This window comes from Asterias amurensis, chromosome 3 (assembly GCF_032118995.1).
Source record: "Asterias amurensis chromosome 3, ASM3211899v1".
Taxonomy (NCBI): domain Eukaryota; kingdom Metazoa; phylum Echinodermata; class Asteroidea; order Forcipulatida; family Asteriidae; genus Asterias; species Asterias amurensis.
The window spans coordinates 21,737,802-21,758,973 of NC_092650.1; the positions used below are offsets into that span (position 1 = coordinate 21,737,802).

The 21,172-nt window shown below is 39.8% G+C and overlaps 1 protein-coding gene across 1 annotated transcript in view; it reads right to left on the minus strand.

Moving 5' to 3' along the window:
* Window positions 1-1,520: 1,520 nt before the first annotated feature.
* Window positions 1,521-21,172, minus strand: part of LOC139935209 (uncharacterized) — a 39,823-nt gene continuing 20,171 nt past the window's right edge. Inside the window, exons 2-7 of the mRNA XM_071929696.1 lie at window positions 19,602-19,743; window positions 17,770-17,973; window positions 11,812-11,973; window positions 10,715-10,979; window positions 9,840-10,014; window positions 1,521-5,614 (exon numbers count right to left, since the gene is read on the minus strand). Coding sequence (XP_071785797.1) covers window positions 4,758-5,614; window positions 9,840-10,014; window positions 10,715-10,979; window positions 11,812-11,973; window positions 17,770-17,973; window positions 19,602-19,743 — 1,805 coding nt within the window. The 3' untranslated portion in view covers window positions 1,521-4,757. The remainder of the gene's footprint in view (window positions 5,615-9,839; window positions 10,015-10,714; window positions 10,980-11,811; window positions 11,974-17,769; window positions 17,974-19,601; window positions 19,744-21,172) is intronic.

The window sequence follows — 21,172 nt, forward strand, 5'->3', positions numbered from 1 at the left end:
GTCGATTTCACAAAGAGTTAGGACAAGTCCTAATTTAGAAACTAGTCCTAGGAGATATCCAAAAGTGTATGGCCAGTCCTATCTCGAGATAGGACTAGTCTTAACTCCTTTGTTAAATCCACCCAAGGTCAACTTTATAAATGGCAAATTCTGTCGTAAGACTTTCCTTCAAACTGAGAACTTTGAAAAGTTATTCCATTACAGCCCACATTGGGCTTAACTGGGTTGTTGTTAACCTGAACATCTGACGTCATACTTTGAGACTCGTGAATTACGCCTAAGATTGGCCTTTAGCCTAGGTCAAGATCCTAACAGTGACTATCCTATATTTTTGATGTAATTTTATTGTTAACCAAATGCCATTAGTCTATGACTTTTTATTTGGTCTTGGATTTTTATATGAAAATAAACCAATATTTAATTGAATTGAAATATCTTCAGTGCATGTTTACATGATGATCTAAACACAGCCGTAGCCCAAAAAAATAAAAAAATGGCGTAACCAACAAAATCCGGAATGCAGGTTGGCACAACCCTTTATCAATCTGCAAAAAAAAGTGATTACGTCTCGAGGGAAACAAATCTGAAGGAGAATTTATCCCTTCAGCGCAAAAAAAAAAAAACAGTCATTTTAAAAAACATCAAAAAAAGCTAGTAAAATGCAATCTTACACATAATTTTCAAGTAATATTGCAAAGAGAAAGACAAACCAAATACATACATGTACATCAAGAAAAACCATTTCCTTCTTTTGATTCCACCACTTCTCAACAAATCAGCATCTGTAAATTTTAAGTACAAATTTTTGCCTAAGAATGCTTACCCTCCCGTCTACATTTAAAAAAAAGAAAATCAAAACCCAAATCAGTTAAAATAGCCGTACTCTCAGCAAGATGAAAATATATATTGAAAGAGAGAGTGGCTTGCTTCTGTGGCAAAACAACAAAAATCTTCTGGCAAGACTCAATATATACACTTCACATTTTGGGATTTATATATTGTCTAATCTTCCAAAATGTAGGGTCCAATACCATACAGCTGTTAACCACACAAATTTGCTGAGCACAGAACAATTTTGCTTAGCAAAAACAGCTGACGAGCAAAATACCAATCGATTTATATTGCTTATGACTGGTTCTCTGCAAAAGATCAGCACTATTTTCTGCTTCAATAGGTACTCCACAAAATTGAGACCATTTAAAAATAATCATTATAAACTCCCATTTTATTACCCGTTTGATGTCCGCTTAAACTTTATCTTAACCAACCCTTTTTTTAATACGAACATTACATAGGAGGTATACAGAACAAGCTAGCTCAGAGACAACTAGTAAACTTTATTTTCCCAACTTGAAAATAAAACCACGGACTACATTTGTCCCAAATAAATAAAGCAAACTAAAGAGTTGACTGTTTAATTTGCTTAATTTACTTTGGACAAAATGTGAACTTCAGTTTGACATCACTTTGGTTTGACTGCGTAAGGGCGGGGGGGGGGGGGGGGGGGGGGGGGTCTGCCAACTGGGAGGAGGGTGGGGGGATTGTGAGATGCTAGGTGGCAGTAGACATAAAATTTAAAGTTTAAACTTTATACGCAGGTCCGAGCATGCTACCACTTTGCCTCATTGTGATTGCTATCTTAATGTGGCTCAGGTGGTCTACCACTTAAAAAAGCACATACTTTATGTACAGTGAGTGTAGTGAGCCAGTCCACTACATGTACAATATAAGCAAGTTCACTACAGCGAGCCAAACCACTATTGTGGGCCATTCCACAACAGTGAGCCAGTCCACTACTGTTAGCCAGTCCACACCACGTACAGGGATGCATTCCACCACACTATGAGCCAGCCGACTACATGTATTGAGTGAGCCAGTCCCACTATGGGTGCATTCGTTTAGCTTCCCTGGGTCATCCCCAGTCTGCCCCAGTGCGTTAAAATAGCTTTTGACGTCATTCCAGGGGCTTACCCAGGTCAGCCCTCAGTGCCCTGCTTGTGGAGTGGGTCCTTTGGGGGCTGGCCCCAGGTGCATGACGTCACTATGAGAGCAGTGAGTGGTCGTTCATTAAGCTCTTGTCAGGGGCTCACCTGAGTGAGCACCATGAAGTAGACCCAGGGAAGCTAATCGAACGCACCCTATGTAAGGTGAGCCAGCTCACTGCAGGTACAGTGAGCAACTCCAAAGTATGTAATTTTCTTTTTGGTATCTTTTTGAAAATTTGTTAACCTACAATGTATAAGAAGTGAGGCTGTGAGATAAATTGGGCTTGATTTCACAAATTGCTTAGTCTAAATCCATCTTAATTGCTCAGCGAATTGTGATGTCACGATACAAATCACGGTGGCAACATTGACAACTCGTCTTTAAAAGATGAATCTTAGTGCTATGTGAATGTTGACCCCCTAGGGTGGATTTCACAAAGAGTTCAGACTAGTCTTATCCCAAGTTAGGACGAGTTAGGGCTAGCTTTAAGATTTTAATATCTGCAAGGACTAGTCCTAAGTTTTTTGTAAAATCGACCGCTGTGCTTTAAAGATGAATCTTTTTTGTGAAATCGACCCCTGGTCTGTTTACTTTGTACGGTAAATCATCTCCGCCCCCACCCTCAATAATGCGCAGTCAAACTTGCTCGAAACTGTTCCAATGAATATCAAAAATTTGGAAAACAAAATTTGAAAAACAAAAACCACACACACATAGAAACCCGATATCTGAACCAGCAGAAATGGGTTTTAAACATGGGGGAACTTTTTAGTAAAGTTCAAATATTAAATAAAAAAATCTTCCACCCCATGAATTTGATCTCCTGCATCAAGTTATGGCTAATTTTAAAGAAAAATCACCGGCAAACTCCCTGTTCAATCAAAACAAGTTTAGGTCAAGAGGTGAATGTTTTCCTTCCTCATAATCCAGGACATTTGGAACACTTTACAAGCTTCCTGAAAATGAAAAATTTAGTCCAGATTTTCGTTTCTTAGTGGCAAAAAGGCAGCAAGATCTGCTGTTAAAAACTCTCTTTTTTAGGGAAAAACTTTAAATAATCAGCAAACATACCGAGTACAACCACTTCCAAATATCTTTTGTGGGAGTGTTGGCTCTGAAAAGAGCCGGTGTGGTCTCAACGTTTCTGAACAAAATACTCTGCTCGTCTTCTACTGAAGAAACGTTGAGACTCCTTTCGGAGCCAACACTCCCACAAAAGAGATTAACACATGATTGTACCCGCACGTTTACTATTTATAGCATCTTCCTATTTATCCACACCATGCAAAGCTTCAAACAATACTCTTCTTTTTCTCTCTGTCACTTGATAAGAGACCAACCATCATTTTAAACTGCTTCCTTGACTAAGATGGAGCGTCAATAGGTCAATTGAGCAACAATTGGATAACCTAATTCGTTCTGGACAAGGGCGATTGTTATTTAAAAAAAAAAAAAAACTTCCAAGTAGTTAAAAACAAGATATAATATTTTCCTCCATTATAGAATATTATATTTTTTCATTTGGCTGTACATTCTAACACTTTAAAAATTCATTTCTGCATCAAGAAAAACTCAAGCTTACAGTAACACTCTAAATACCTTATGTAGTTTTTTCAGAATCCACTGCAGTCTGAGGACAATTCCTGTGGCGGGCAAATAATAACTGGTTCTGCTCACAACACCTTTACAAAACTTCATATTTTAACATCGAAGTTATGTTATCTCTAAGACCCCGTTTCCACTGGACCCCGCATTGTTCTCCAAATTCGAGAAAAGGGCGATCAAAACCCCGATAGGATGATCAAAGGGCGATCAAAGAGAAATAAGCTTCAGTAAGAACGGAGGGCGATCTGGATCTGACCGCGCAATTTTGATCCTCCTCGGGAGTAGGATTAACGCGGGATCTAATCGCCCTTTTGGATTAATGGGTGATCAAAAGTCTAGTGGGAACGCAAAGGGTGCTCAGACCCCGCAATTTGCTAGCAAAACAGTGTTCCCAAAAAGGGGGATCAATGCGGGATCATACTCAAATGGGAACGCGACCGTGATTTCACGCCTGCAACTAATCTTGTTGCGGGATCCTGATCTCGCAATTGTGGATCCAGTGGGAACAGGGTCTAAGTTGAAATCCTTCTTGAAGCCATAAAAGTAAACTAAATATAAATTTTCAGGAGCATTTGTTTCCTTTTAAGATGCCAGTAGAGAACACCAAATCAATCAATGTAAATTTAGCAACAGTTTCGTGGCAGAAATGTTTTCCTTTAGGTGTCTTAATGAATGTGAAGAACATCGGTTTTCACTTTTAACTGGGAATTTTGTAAACAAAAACGTTTAAAAAATAAATAAATAAAAATAGCTGGCATTTGTTTCAGAACAGTCGTGTGGTCCGATTATACAAATGCAGTGAATTTTACAGACAATGACCACACATTATCTATTGCATTCATTGATTTACAGATTAGGTTACAGGTTACACAATCTCTATCGGCAAGCGGAAGAAGTGATTTCTGGATTCCAGCTACATATACGTAACTAAAACAAACCTACATCCATATATTTGCATCATATACGAGTACAGTTAGTTCAAAGGGGCCAGGCAAACTAAGTTATACATTTTTTTAAACACTCTAAAACCTTTTTCTTTCTTTTAAAACCTACTTATTTTTTGTAGCATGATATTATGAATGTCTACAACAACAAATTTCTTAACATCTCGTCACCGCAATCTTTTTGTAGTCATGCCTAATCCCTTTAAACCTTTTCCATCATTGTCAAATGAGCCGACAACAGCTACTATCTGATTTCCCGCCTGGTTTAAGAGGCGGCTCGCTGACCTCGGTGCTCCCGATGCGGTTGCGTTTCTTCCGGATCTCCTTGTTGCGTGTTTTGCTGGGCCTCGTAGACATATTGCTGTTTAGATCAGCGATCTGCTTCCCGCTCAGGTTAGTGCTGTCCCGTTTGAGCTGCTTCTTGACCGGCGAGCCGTTCTGGAGGTTGCTCTTGTCGGAATCTTTGGGGATGATGTAGAGGTTGCTGTCCGAGCAGCTCAGATTGTCTTTCTTGGACCACGTCTTGGCCGAGTCTGATGCCTGATCGTCGGAGTCACTGGGTGTGGTGTTGTTAGGATCAATGGCAAACTTTCCTATACTGTACGAGCTTGACGAATTGGAGGAGTTCACGCTAAGATTACTCTGCTTTAGACTTTCTCTAAGTTCATTTGACTTCTTCCTCTCGTAGTTGCCTCCGTTCCCAACATTCCCACTGTTATTATCACCCCCGTTGCTACCTCCGGAGCTGTTCGATCCGCTGTTTTTGCCCCCACCTGCACCTCCGAACCCGCCTGCGTTGTTACCGGCCCCGCTGCTGCTCCCCCCACTGGGCGGGCCGTCCTTACTGCCCCGTCGCTGGCCCTTGTGTGGAATGTCAAACTTCTCCGATCGGCGTCGGGTCTCTGTGTCGTCGTCGCTGGCGTCTGAGGAGCTGTACCCGCCCCGGGAGGACACCTTGGTACTGCTCTTGATCTGGTGGGTCGTGTCTTTGGTCGGTACAGTCTTACGGTGTCGTATTTGGCGGTTTATGAGGAGCCGGTCCAGCCCTCCGGACTTTTCATCGTCAGTCTCCTGCTCATCTGTAAAATAGTAAAGAAATACACAAGACAGCTTGCTGAATAAGTTTCTCTGAACCCGTTTCTCTTCCTTAAACTTGCACTTGTAATTGGACTGTGTCTGTGTTCAAGTACCCATCAGTGGTATAAGTTGCTTACATTGTGGTGCCGCCACAGTGAAGGCTGCAATTAGTGATGTGATTTAGTCTATCCTGTCCATAAGTGTGACGCAATTCCACCGTAAGACACACCCACTTCACACAAACTGGCTCATTGATAGGAGTTGCAATGAGGCAGATTTTCTTTAAGGATTTTTGCAAGAAATAGTCTTCAGTCTTCACATCAGTTTTTTACATCAGACTTTTACATCAGTCTTCAAAGACTAAAGGCTTCTCAAAATAACCAATGCAAAAAGGCTATTTCAAAAAGGGGAGTAATTTGCTATAACATGCAAGGCACATGCATTAAGCTTGGGAAGTATTTACAGAGTTACATAGTCATGGTATTTGCTTATTACAGAACAATGAAAACCGAAATATCGTCATGCTCGGTTTTCAATTTCAATACCTCACTATAAACAAAACCATGACCGCATGTAACTTGGCCTCTACAAAAATATTTAAAGCCATTATACACTTTCGGTACAGACAAAAACAAAAAAGTTCACAGATTTACAACTAATTTACAGGGTTTACAGAAGGTAATGGTGAAAGACTTCTCTTGAAATATTACTCCATGAAATGCTTTACTTTTTGAGAAAACATTAAAACAATTATCAATTCTCGACAATGAGAATTACGGATTTATAGTAAACACATGTCATGACACGGCGAAACGTGCGGAAACAAGGGTGGGTTTCCCGTTATTTTTCACCCTACTCCGATGACCGATTGAGCCTAAATTTTCAGTTTTTTTGTTTACAGTCGTGATACACAAAGTGTGGGACTTGGACAATACTGTTTACCGAAAGTGTATAACGGCTTTAAAGTAAAGCTTATTTGATAGGCCATAAACGATGAGAATACTTCTGTGGCCTCCATTTAATTCCAGGCCTGGCCACAATTCAGTTAACTGAGTGAGACTGCCTGTTTTTGTTGTTTTTTTCGCCCCATCCGAAAAGTTCCCGGCAGTACTGAATACCACATTTTCAAATGATCATTCCTGGATGCCACTGGCATGTTGCCCATATTGTGTTTTACTTAGTAATGTAAACCTACATGGCATTTATGTACATTGGCATGGCACATAATGAGAGATGAAGATTGATGTGTGCAGACTGTTTACGATTGAGTACACATACCCGTGTAAATGTACTTTAATTAGCCGCAAACTTATCAAAATGAAAAGGCTTGTCTTAAAGACACTGGGCACTATTGGTAATTGTCAAAGACCAGTCTTCTCACTTTGTGTATCTCAACAAATGCATAAAATAACAAAGCGTTGAAAATTTGAGCTAAATTGGTCGTTGAATTTGTGAGATAACTATGGAAGAAAAAACACCCTTGTCACATGAAGTTGTGTGCTTTCAGATGCTTGATTTCAAGATCTCAAATTCTACATCTGAGGGCTTGAAATCAAATTCCTGGAAAAATGCTTCCTTCTCCAAAACTACTTCACTTCAGAGGGAGCCTTTCTCACAATGTTTTATACCATCAACCTCTCCCCATTACTTGTACCAAGAAAGGTTTTAATGCTCATAATTATTATGAGTAATTACCAATAGTGTTCACTGCCTTTAACTTTATCTTTCGTGACTGACTGTCAAAATTATCATGTTAATCATTGGAAAGGGGCCAACCCATCATAATAATAATAATAATAAAATAGCGCATTTCATAATAACTGTCTCAATGCGCTTTACATTAGCGCCCTGCTGGTCATTGGGCCAATAACATCCCTTTAATCTTTCTCAGCTCCCTGGGGAGTATGCAGCCCCGAGCTGCCAGGGCGCTACAAAGGCTTTTCCAAACACAATATCAACCTCTGCCCTCCCAGGTAGGCCTACCCATTTATACCCCTGAAGACTGCAACAGTTTGGGTGGCACAATTATTATATTTTCTTTTTCATTATTTATGTTTTGTGTTGCGCATTTAAGAGGCTTCTGCATAATGCGTCATATAAATGCAACGTACTATTATTCATGATCATGTGAGAATTTGAACGATTGAGAAAGTCTAGCCTGAAGAAGGTGAAGTTATTGACCATTTCTAGGCAATTTTATAACACAGCACGTTTCTATTTAGCAACAAGCTTAACTTTTTGCAATGCAACAGCAACAACTTCACGTCTGATGATGTGTGTACAGTGAATTTTTCCAAACTGGATTTCTGCAGATGTTTTTCAAAGCATGATCTTTGCAATGCATCAGCTATGAACCATTTACGGCTGATGAATATGTTTACAAGCCAAACTTGTCAAAATCAAAATTAGCTTTCGACAGTTTTTTTTTTCACCGCACAGGCAAAATTGTCAAAACTGGCTTCTGTAGATGTTTTATAACACTAGGAACAATTACTTCAGAGCACCCTCTATTTGTTTGCGGTCTGTAGGATGGCTGGCATGTACAGGTCACTCTGACGTTCCATTGTGTTAATCCGCAAGGGCACGAACCTACCGGGGCCACTGAGCCATGACCAAAGGGACTCTGTGAAACAGTAGCCTGTGTATGCACAACCCACCACTCAGCACCTCAACATGCCCGGGCACAATTTCATAGAGTTGCTTTTAAAAGTAAGCACAACACTTTGCTTAACAAATTTCTGCTTAGCAGATTTGAGCGGGATACCAGTCACAGATTGAACATGCGACATTGTAGTTTGGCTGGTAACCATATTCTTTTAAGCACAATTTTGTAGTGCTTAGCTTCTTTTTGTGCAAAAGCAGCTCTATGAAATTGGGCCCTAGCGTGTTGACATGACTACTGCCAAACACACAAAAAAACTTGAATGCCACTTGATAAGACTGCCGCTGCATGTTGTGTAAGCGTTTGGAGTGCTGATGTGTCCTTCAATGTCAAGTGGTTAAAAATTAAAATTCAAAACAAAAACAAAGACCAATAAAAGAAGGAGTTTTTACAAGGATCAGCTGCAGGAGGTAAATGAAATGCGTTTGTATACTTAAGCACAAATATCAGCAAGCTACTGCCACAAACACCGCTACAAAAACTTTTACAAATCTGGAAACTTACACCAATTTCTTTTTTTTTTTCCCCACACCATCTTGGTTCTCAGATTCTTAAACCCTAAATCTAAGCATGTTTTTTTTTCTTCAAAGCACTGCTTATAAGCACAGAAAGTAGCCAAGCATAACAAAATTAGGCTTTAGAAAATACGGTAACCAGCCTAAAGAGCATGACACATGTATAATATGTGACTGGTATCCTGGTTACTTTTGCTTAGCAGAACATTTCTAAGCACAATTTTCTGCTCGTCCAGCTCTGTGAAATTTGGCACAGAACACTATTCCCATTTCTAGTTTTTATTTGTGGCTTTTATTTTGTTAACCAATAGATGGCAGCAGACTTACTAGCTCTAATGTTTTCCATCCCCAAAACCCTTCCATTATAACGCTTATTTTGTACTGCCTTTCCAGAAAAGATCAACCACACTCTGGTTATTTCAAATGGTAGTATTTCTCTGCACATTTAGTGACAGTTACCAAATTAACACAAGATTTTTCCTTAAAAAATGTACAACTTTGAAAATGGTGTCTGCATAATAACAACTGCCCATGCTTTAAGTGAAGAGAATGGTGCGAGAACATTTTGCAACTCTAAAAGAAGTGTTTGAATCAGCCAAACACAAAAAAATACTCAACATGCTTGAGGAAAAGTAATGGGATGTTATGGAATGGATTTAGACATGTACATGGTCATCAGGAGGCATGCAACAATATGCTATCGTAGTGGGATACGCCATCGCAACGAATTTGATAAGAATTCTACGTTCTGTGCATTTATGTTGCTCACATTTTAGTCTTCCGAGGGTGAATTTGCTTGGGCAAAACAAAAATATATATAAAAAATAATGGGGAAGACTTTATTATCTCCTGCCACCACTCCACCCAACAGGAAGAAAATGTCAATGCAAGCCGCACTCTGTAGCTTCCGCCTGTCTCTTTCTTCAGCGAGCACCCCCCGGGAAGAGCCTGCTGTAACATCATCCACCCTACGACAGCATATTTTTTAACAAAACAAAAAAATTCCCACCAAAAACAACTACCCTGCGTTGTCATAAACAATGTACACACCTTCTTCCTCGGTTATTTGGTTCAAGACAGTTGGGTTAAGCCTGGTGCTTTGGCTCCGCTGGGCACTGGTCCCCTGCGGTCGCCGGTTGTTCCCCACAGACCCGTCTGAGGAGGGCGAGACCAGGGGCTCCATGGACGCTTCCATTTCGTCGGCAATGTGCTGGAACTCTTCTTCCTGGTTTTTTGACAAAGTGTTTGGTTGGTGACCGTCAAAATTACGGGAGAGAGAGAGCGGGGGTGAGACAAAAGCATGGATTCGTGGAAATGAGAAACGTGTCCGTGTGATATTATGATCCTTTCAAAATATCTTTTTCAAATTTCTAAAGTTAAACAATTTGAAAACTCTTTGAAAAAAAAAAATAAGACTGATTTGATCTCCATATATCATAATTTGACAATAATGTTACTTAAATTCTGATTTGGGGTCGAAACTTTCTTAACACTTCTAAACAACCAGACCCTTCAACTAAGTTCCTGGATACTTAAAAACTGTAAATGGATGTCCTGGGGGAAAAAATGCTCTTGATGCCTGTTTCCTTAAGTTCTTTTCTACTCTAAGGAGTTGCAAGGGGATACTATCTAAGTAAGCTGAGAATAAAACAAGGCTGAGGAATGGAGGGGGTGGGGGAGCGTATAATGAAAGCATGCTATTGCCTATAAACCAAGCAACAAACATAGCAGCATTAGATATTACAGACACTGTTATCTGAGGGTGAGGTCATGTCCAAAATGGCGACTTCGGCTACAGCTTCGGCTAAATCAGCCAATCTGTCAGTGTTGAAGAATAGGCAGAAGTGCACGATCTAGCCGTAGCTGCAGCCAAAGTTGCCGTTTCGGACACGGCCTAACAGTAGATGGGAAAGGGGTCTACATACTTCTAGAGACTGGAGTCCTTCTTTCACAATGTTCCGTCCATGACGTGGGTGGATAGTCAGGTGCTCCCTCTCCATCCTATGTCGTCGTGGGCTGTAGGACACCTCTTCCTCGGAGTTGGAGCGAGCCATGGCGGCGGCCGCTGCGACCGGTGGGAGGGGTATCGTGATGGGTTTGGAGGGGGTGGTGCCACTGAGCGGGGAGCACAGGTGCCCGATGTTATTGTTGATGGGTTTGTCGAGGGACAGCTGCTCTGGGTGAGTTGTTCTGAGATTGGGAAAAACAGAGGCGACAGAAAACACAATGGGGTTACCAGAATGTATTTACAATTGCCACTACAAATGAAAGAACATATGGATTGAATAACATCTCCTATATACAATAATGTACAGACCAGTTGCCAATTTTTTTTTTTGAAAGGTATCAAATAAAATGGACACCATAATAAAATGAGGTAAGAGACTAGTAATTTGTCGCGACTCACGTGAAGACTCTATATGTATTGAAAAATTAGTACATGACAAAATTTAATTTGACATTTCCCTTCATCTTTAAATTTCCAATAATGACCACAACATAAACAATTAACTAACTACCCAAATCTGAATTATTTTGTCAAAACTTACGTTGGCTAGAAAAATGTACTAGCCTGGTAGACTCATCACTTTTTTTCATAACACCTTCAGCAGGCCTGCCGAAGATTTTACCAAACTCTTTCTTACTTAGAATTAATCTTACGATTTAGGATGAGTTAAATTACGTATCCGAAGACGTATGGACCCATTGCACCCTCCCTAAGTTATGACAGGTTACTCGTCCTAACCCGAGACAGGATTAATCCTAGCGTTTCGTGAAATTGACTGCTGCATGCTTTGACTTAAAAAAGGTAAGGGCACCAAGGCATTTTCTCGTTGGTAAAGGGCACCCTGTGAGGAACTTCTACTGGAGCATTTCATGGTCACCAAGGCAATGACCAGGAGAGGGGGTATGGAGGCTATTTCCTTTGTTTCCTCCCTGAAGTATTAAGCCTGCTCTAGGCTTTGCGTTTTCCGTGGTTTCATGGCATAAATTCCAAACCAATTTATGGTGATGATCTTACCTTGGAGAGAGAGCTAATGAGGCGATTTGGGGTTGGATGGCCGAGCGCCTCCTTAGCGTGTTGTCCTCAGGGGCGAGTTCTCCCACTTGCTTCTTGAGTTTCCTCTCGGCAAGAAGAAAGTAGGTGGCAGTGATGTGATCGTAGCTGTCACTCTCCAATGATCTGCAAGACAAAACAGTACAATGACAATAAAATGTGCGTCGCAAGTGTGAGTATTATTGTCAACGAGGCCCCAACACAAAGCAAGCACAGTAAAATTATGCTTACCAGATGAAGGTTACCAGGTAAAATACCATTTTACATTTGGTATTTGTGATCTAAAGGTATATGTATCCTGTTGTTTTGTTGCAGAAGTTTGTTAAGCAATATTTTCTGCTAATACATTTGGTAATCACGATTAAAATTAATGGCAATACTTTAATTAGACGTACAGCACTTTTCGATAGAAAGCATTTTGAGAATCATTTCTTTTTGAACAGGTTGAAGTAATGTGGTTATGGAATAAATATGTAATAGATGTTAAATTTGCATCGGGGATAAAGAATATTAATTTTGGTTTTTACCCATACACCGATGTGTGTTAGCACTGTATACTCAGTACTTTCAGTACGAGTCCTGTGAAAAAATATCACAGGCATGTTACTCGGGCGGGATTCGAACCCACAACCCTTGCAATTCTAGAGCAGTGTCTTACCAACTAGACTACCGAGGTTGCCCGGTAGCTAGAGGTAGTTCGAATCCTATGTTTTGACAGCGGGTACCGCAACGATATAATAGATGTTAAATTTGCATCGGGGATAAAGAATATTAATTTTGGTTTTTACCCATATACCGATGTGTGTTAGCACTGTATACTCAGTACTTTCCCGAGTCTTGTGAAAAAATATCACAGGCATGTTACTCGGGCAACCTCGGTAGTCTAGTTGGTAAGACACTGCTCTAGAATTGCAAGGGTCGTGGGTTCGAATCCCACCTGAGTAACATTCATGTATCAGTTTTTATCCCCAGAACTTTGAATCTGTGAAGCATTACTGACAGGCTGAGTAATGTCTCTCAGATTTTGTATTGAAATTACAGATATTCTTCATGTGCGGACATAATCGCTCAGGATTTTTGGCAACATCTCAAAAATACCATCAACTTCTGATTTGAAATTTTCACAGTTTAGTTTAATTGTATGCATAATGTAATTATAGACAGTGGACACTATCGGTAATTGTCAAAGGCCGGTCTTCTCACTCGGTGTAGGCTATCTCAACATATGCATAAAATAACAAACCTGTGAAAATTTGAGCTCATTTGGTTGTTGAAGTTGCGAGATAATAATGAAAGAAAAAACACCCTTGTCACACGAAGTTGTGTGCTTTCACATGCTTGATTTCGAGACTTCAAATTCTAAACTTGAGGTCTCAAAATCAAATTCGTGGAAAATTACTTCTTTCTCAAAAATTATTTTACTTCAGAGGGAGCCGTTTCACACAGTGTTTTATATTATCAACCTCTCCCCATTACTCGTAATCAAGAAAGGTTTTATGCTAATAATTATTTTGAGTAATTACCAATAGTGTCCACTTCCTTTAAGCAGCTGAAACTGGGCCCGGGTCAGTGACCCCTACATGCGAATTTTGTGAGAAGCGTTGTTCATTGAATACTAAGCTTGGGCGGTCCCTTCGGTTACCCGGTTCTACCCGGTTCCAAATTGAAAACCGGACTTGCGGTTCCACTCTTCTGTGGAACCGGGTACCCGCTTTTGTCGGTTCCGATTTTAAAAGACCGAGTCCCAATTATAAAAGGCTCTGTGAAGCCGATCCTGCGACGAACCGGCTCTAGAAATTGAGGCTTGATGTTGAAAGTGGTGACCGCAGATACAGTGTGCAAAGGCTTCAAGCCGACATGAGTATCAACTATCACATGTGGCTGCTGCATACACAGTGCACACACAGGCATCTTCTACAACCACCACATGTATGCATGTACATGTCATGCATATACATGTACATGTATAGACAGCACGTTGTGATTGGCTGCCGATATATCCATATTCATAAAAGCTTGCCCCATGCACAAAACACACAGTGCTGTATGTATGTATGTACAGGCATGTACAGGCATAGTACACTTGTATGTACTACGGATGTACTGCACTACGGACATACTGCTACACAACGATCGTACTGCCGGCTAAATCAAAGACTTGTTTAAATGCAGGGAAAATAGGTGCTCGGTGGCACGATGTCTGATCATTGGGGTGGGTATTCTGGTATTTTCTTTAAAAATAGATCGGCTCCAATTGTGTGTGTGTGAGCTCGGAACCGATGTCTGATTAACTTGGTTATTTTCAGTTAAAATAGATCGGCTCAATTGTGTGTGTGTGAGCTCGGGACGGGCGGCTTATGTTTTATATTGAATTGGAACCGGGTATGTCTCAGAACCGAGCTTTTTTTCGGAACCGGAACCGAGCCCCAAATTTCTGGAACCGCCCAAGCTTATTGAATACTGTTTCAAACCTTGAAAGTGAGAAGCCATTTCACCTCGTTTATGGTTGATTGAATAATATGTGCATTTGCAATTGTATCTACTCCAAAATGCAAACAACAAATTATCATTGATACAGTAGATTTTCAGTTCTTCTGTTAATTTTATCCTTTGCTAGTTTGGTCCAAAAAATCCTCTGTTTCCCTAAAAGTCTTGTCTTTATCTGACAAACTAGATTCTAGTTGTATGTATCTGACTAAAATGTGCATGTGATGAACTGTGTATAATAGACTTGATGGCCTTGCGTTGAGTGGAGTTTTTGATCAGGGCCTCACTACCCTTGACAAAAACAGTTCCTGCCTCGGTTTCCTGCAGCGACCTTATTTTTCTGCTAATTTGTAGGGTAACTTTGAGTTTTGAGTGGTTCGGAGTGCTATAAAATTATTCCCACATGAAGAGTTAAGATTACACCAAACAATGGAATTTTCCAGACTCAGACACAGTCCACGACCCTGTTACTTCTAACCAATCTCCCACATACACAGGGAGCGATTTCGTACAGCAATTTTGCAAAAGCAAGAAATTTAGACTCAACTTATTTTGTGCCAATGAAAGCATATAATTGAGTGCAAATCATGATTTACGAGTAGCACTTGAAACATTTTGTGTAGCATTTTGCACTGTGCTGTACAAGGGAAAGTGTTCACTGTCACTTTTTTTGGCTCCTGCTCTTGTTTTCAATTCTCTCAGTACAGCTGTATTTTAAGACCCCCATGCAAGCCTGCCCTCTGTTGACTGAATTCATCCAGTTCATAAAGCAAAATTCCCCTATCCTTGTCCCTCATTATGCGCACAGTACAGATGTCCATGATACTTCACATAATTTATGTGTACAATGTCCGTTTTTTGTGTGAAAATACACTTAGGGATGTTGCTGTCATCGTGTACATGTAGGCCTACTGGGGTCAAAAATAAGTGGTTTTTTCATGGTAGTCAGCAGGGCTAGTAACCAAGATTTTGTAGTAGCCCTAATGAGATTTTGGTAGCCCCCCAAAAAACACATTACGTCTTGAGGCATGGCCAAATTGGTCACCGAAAGTATTTCATTTTAAAATATGTACCCTTCAGATCAGCACAGTCCATTATTCCTCGTCATTATCAAACTGGAAAATAATGAGTAGCCCGACTGTAAATCTGGTTACTCCGGGCTAGCTGCAATTTTGACCCCTGATGTAGCTCCAACACAGGTTTTGTGCATGGTTAAGTGCTTGGAATTAATTTCACGATGTTTGGAGTAAAGCCATTGGACACTTTCGGAATAGAAAACAAATTAAAAGTTCTCCGATTTACAAATAACTTACAGGGTTTACAAACGGTAATGGTGAAAGACTTCTCTTGAAATATTATTTCATGAAATGCTTTACTTTTTGAGAAAACATTAAAACAATATCAATTCTCGATATTGCGAATTACAAGTTTATTTTAAACACCTGTCATGGCACGGCGAAACGTGCGGAAACAAGGGTGGGTTTTCCCGTTATTCTCTCCCGACTCCGATGACCAATTGAGCCTAACTTTTCACAGGTTTGTTATTTTATATATAAGTTGTGATACACAAAGTGTGGGCCTTGAACAATACTGTTTACTGAAAGTCTCTAATGGCTTTAAATAAAGATGATGAAAAAAATTAGAATCTCTCTTAAGGTCATCTTGTAAACTTGATGACAAGTCAAATTGGTTTTAGTGCACAATGTACAGCTGAAGAATGGTTAGTTTCAAACCAACTTCATTCAATCCAGCATTGTACATGTGCACAACATTAAGAGTCAAGGTGACATACTGTATACATCATGGTAGGCAATCTATACACTGTATAATATGGGCAATTTCACGGTCACTTGCGTAACAGTACACTGACCACATCAGGCTTGTACATGTACATGTAGTCGAGACAACAAAGTAAGAGATTGAGGCCGCCCCCTCAGCATCTCTGAGACCAGGACCTGATTATCCAAGACATCCCCATCGAGACCAAGAAAAACCAAGACCTAGGACAAATCTGTACTGTAAACAATAAATAAATTTTTTCAATCCATCTTTCTGTATTTTTGTATGGAATTTGTTTTTGCTGTAAACCAATACTGTTTCATATAATGGCTTCACTAAGCCACTCAAATGGTGGGTTTAAAAGTTGTACAGGGAAAATTGTGACCGTGCTGCACTGCTGCCCAAGAAAAAGAAAGAAGAAAAAACAAGAAGAAAAAAAAACAGCTTGAAAATTAAGCTGTCAATTAATTTTATTATTCTTTAGTGTTCCTTTTGTCTACGTTTATTGACAATAAAAATATGAAATTAAGGTATCGAGGTCTGGACATGAAAACCAAAGACCTTACATGTAGCTCCAAAACTGAGACCGAGACTAAACCTTCAATATTTGTAACAGCCGACATCTCAACAAGGAATATTTTGGTCAGACTGTTTGTTTAACATGAAAGTAACAAATCTCAACATATCAAGTCACACAAACCGCTCAGGAAACTACGTTTCTGACATGTGAAAAAAATGTGGAGTTGCGCTTGACAATCTTTTTTTTTTTCTTTTTCTTTTCAGGGGCACATTTTCCGCTGTAAATAAATACTTGGAACTGTATGGATACTGTATAGTGTACGTACCAGTACAAAACAAAATTGCATTCATTATTTTATAAGCACATGTACTTATCGGATGACTAATATTTATGATTTCAAAGATGCGTGTCATACTATGACCTTGTAGATATGCCATATTAAAGTTTGTGATTAATACATAATGAATAACAGAATACCTGTTACTATACCCTTCTTATATTTTTCCTCATTTATTGCATTTGAAATAATACTCTATGCGAATGTGATGTCACTGTTGTCACAAGGAAAACAACCATTTTGTCTGATTTTCATTGACCATAGATGTACTGTACATGTGTGTACTACTGTGGTAGCATGAGCAACGAGCATTTCGAACGGTCAAATACACCAGACTCAAAGCGCAGGGCCCAATTTCATAAAGCTGCTAAGCAGAAAACACTGCTTGCAAAATTGTTTGCAAAGCAAAACTTGAGTGAGGCACCAGTCACAACAGTGTAAACTTTTGAATGTAATTTTGGCAGAAAAAAACTTTTTCTGATGAGCAATTCATAAAGTGCTAAGCAAGCTTTTGTCCTTGTAACCAAGTTTATGAAATTTGGCCCTGGTGTTTCTGATCTGTGGGTTCGAGGTTTGTCTTTGATGATACATGTACTCCTAAAACAAGACACTTGTTTTACCCTCCTCGTGAGACGTTAAGCTGTACATGTAAGTCCCCTGTGTTGTGTTATGCACATAAAATTACCCACACTTATTTACACTGCCTCTAAAGTGTCCATTTCTGCTAAGCAACTTTTTTGAACTGAGCGACTCTTTAAAATAAGCCCGCCCCCCTTCCCACCGAAGCTTGAGCACTCACTTCATGATGGTTGTCCGATCAGCGATATTCCCTGAGACCAGTTTCTCCACGATGCTCTCATGTACCGCCTCTGAGATGTCGTGTCTGGTGATGAGCGGCTCGCTGATCTTGGCCGCTTTGCCCTGTTTCAACCAACGACTGTTGAAGATCTGCTCCAAGTTGTGCCTCTTCTCCGGATCCCTCTGAAGCATACTGTCTATAAGACTGCAGTCACACACAAAAAATAGAAAAAAAGAAAAAAAAAGATTGAAAAAATCTATTAAAGCTTACCCGTAGATGTACTTCAAAGGTTGGGGGTTCGAATCCCACCCAAATGGTTATGCCTGTGAAACATAATGTCTATAGGATTGCAGTGACACACAAAAGTAAATTAAAACTATCAGGGCCCATTTTCATAGAGCTGCTAAGCATGAAAATTTGCTTAGCATGAAAATTCTTCTTTAATAAAAATAAGATTACCAACCATATTTCCATTTGTTACATATTGCTTGCTACTGGTATTCAGATGTTGTTTGCTTATCTCCTGAAAATCACGTGGAAATTTGGTTGGTAATCCTGTTTTTATCAAGCCAAAAATTTCATGCTGAGCAAATATTTGTGCTTAGCAGCTCTATGAAATTGGGCCCAGCCAAATGTACAATCTTTGACTGGTCTTCTTCTCAATTTTTCTCGGCAGAAAATTGTTAGGCAATATTTTATGCTAAAAGCGTCTCTGTTGAAATTGGGCCCAGATGTATGTTTTTACATACGTAGAACAAGGAGACCCCACTTGACAGCTAGATGAGTGGAATTTGTTGTTCCTGAGCATTGGACGCAGGTTGATTTAAAAAGGTTTTGATAAACTCCACTCCTTTACAAACATACACAAGTTGTACGTGTAGCACCTTGTAAACCTAGAGGTGGTTCATATATGTGTACAGTAAATGGGTCTCATAATCAGAGACCTGAGAGTTATTGCTGACAAAAGGTCTAAAAAAAAGAATCAAAATTTTGAAATTATATTTACATTCTAATCCCACTCTAGTCAATTCTTTGTTCAACCTCAAAATCATTTACAAATTTACCCAGTCAGTTTCCCTTGTGGTTTATGTTGATATCTGAAACAAAAAGTCGCATCCCCTTAAGGTGATCCCCTAGCTGCCGCTTCCCAGGTTGTATCGTAATTTGGGTGTGATCCCTGGCTACACAGCAGTTAACAGTTGTATGGCTTCTGACTGGCACCCCGAACAAAGAAATTGACAAAATAGGGACACCGCCAATATAGGGCTAGATAGCTCAGTTGGTAGAGCGCCGGCACGTTAATCCGGAGGTCGTTGGTTCGAATCCCACTCTAGTCAATTCTTTGTTCAACCTCAAAATCATTTACAAATTTACCCAGTCAGTTTCCCTTGTGGTTTATGTTGATACATTCTAAACCAACACACTTATTACTTGTTACATACATGTTCTGTTTGCCCCCAATTTGTGTGCCAAGCAGACATTTCCGTCGTTCTGTAAAGGGCAAGACAAATTTCGCCTGCTGGTAAAAGGGCACTCCCATTAGGAAATGTAATTGGAAATATGTCAAGAGGCAATGGAGGCAATTGCTTCCACTGCTTCAGCGCAGTTCTTGGCCAGCATGCGTCTGCGTGCAGTAAACCTCATTTAATTTCAATACCATTGGATATGTGTAACCTGAGTGAAACAACAACAATGAACTTTCTCTTTACCAAATTATTTTGCCAGAAACAAATGCTTACAAGTGACCAAACTGTTCAAAGAAAAGTAAGGTGTAATGATAACTGTTATCCCTTCCCCCGCCCTCTGCCTCGCACTCCTCAAACCCAACTTACGTTTTACAGTCTTGTGAGATGTAGTCTGGCAAGCCATATTTACAGTCCATTATCATCGTTAATGTTTCGCTGTCGTTTGTTTCGTTGAAGGGCGGCTCACCGCATACCAACATGTAGAGTAGAACTCCTAGACTCCAGATATCTGTCAATGAGATAACAAACAGGCATCAAGACACTGATTGAGTCGATGAAACATGGTATACCCAGGGATGTGTTAGCTGTTGAGAAAAAAAACCTGAACCCGGAGTACAAATCGCGAAAGAATGCAAACTCGAAAACTCGTGAGCATGAAGCCCAATATTAGCATTTATCTTTGGTTTTAAAAAGCTAGGCTCTGCAATCTAGAGCGTTATTATATGGTTATGGTTTTATCTTGATGTTTTTTGTGAATTTGATCTTGGAAAAAAATGGGGGGGGGGGGGGCAAAAAAAAAGTCAGATAATTATCGCAATTTTAGAATTTTAAACAATTACAAACAATTTTTAAAAATTATCCGCACGAATTTAAGACCAAACTTACGAACGTTAAGACCAAACATTGGATGTTCTGGACAGGCAGGAGCTGTCGCAGTTACCCTAATATTCCACTCCGTGTTACAACTCAATAGCCCCACAGATTGACTTTGTAATTGACCCAACTCACACGAATTCGCTATCATCATCATCATAATTTTGTTTGCACCATTAGGGGGGGGGGGGGGTGTGTCCGTGTCCCTGTGTGTTAAGTGCAGCATTTAAGGCAATGCAGCGTTAGACTGGACACCAAAAATGACAGGCATATTTTATGTCCTCACGCTTAGAATTTGATTGACTTTAGGGCACAAATTAGCCACATTCATCAAATTTGAGCAAGACCATGAAACGGAATTGGAAGATTGAATTTACAGTACATGTATGTTTGTTCAGTTTATGTGTAACATAAAAAACTTTACCTTCTATTGAAGTCTGCATTTTCTATGTTGAAAACTAGTATACAAATATTGACTGCTTCGAGTGCTATGGTTAAAACTATGACTCCCAAACGTTCTATTTTCCCGTCTGGGTACTGCACGCCGTGTGCTAGTCTTCGGACTAGCGCACGGCAAACTGACGCACTATCACATGGCCGTCGTCTAGCAAAACTAAGACATGTCATGTGACGCGCTCTAAACCAATGAGCAGGCAGACCACTTGTAAGGGGTGTTATAATACAGTATATACAACGTATTACAAACAGAAGTAGAATAAGAGAGGTTTAACTAGCCAATGATTAAAAACAATAAAGAGGAATTTGAAATATTTGTCTCACAAAATACCATAAAAAATAATCAATATTTACAATAAAACTATACCCAGAGATTACATAGGCCTACACTGAAGGCATCATAAAATACAAAGTTTGGTTGTTGTAGATATTGGGCCGGATAAATAAAAACTAGCAATTACTTATCAAGTTAAAGGTTCAGCATTAGCAAGAAGACTGAAAAGTAAAAGATCAGGCATGAACATTTTGCTCGCTGGATTACCTTTCACTTTATAGACATATAAATAAAAACGACAGTTTACTAACATACTGTAGCAATTACTTATATT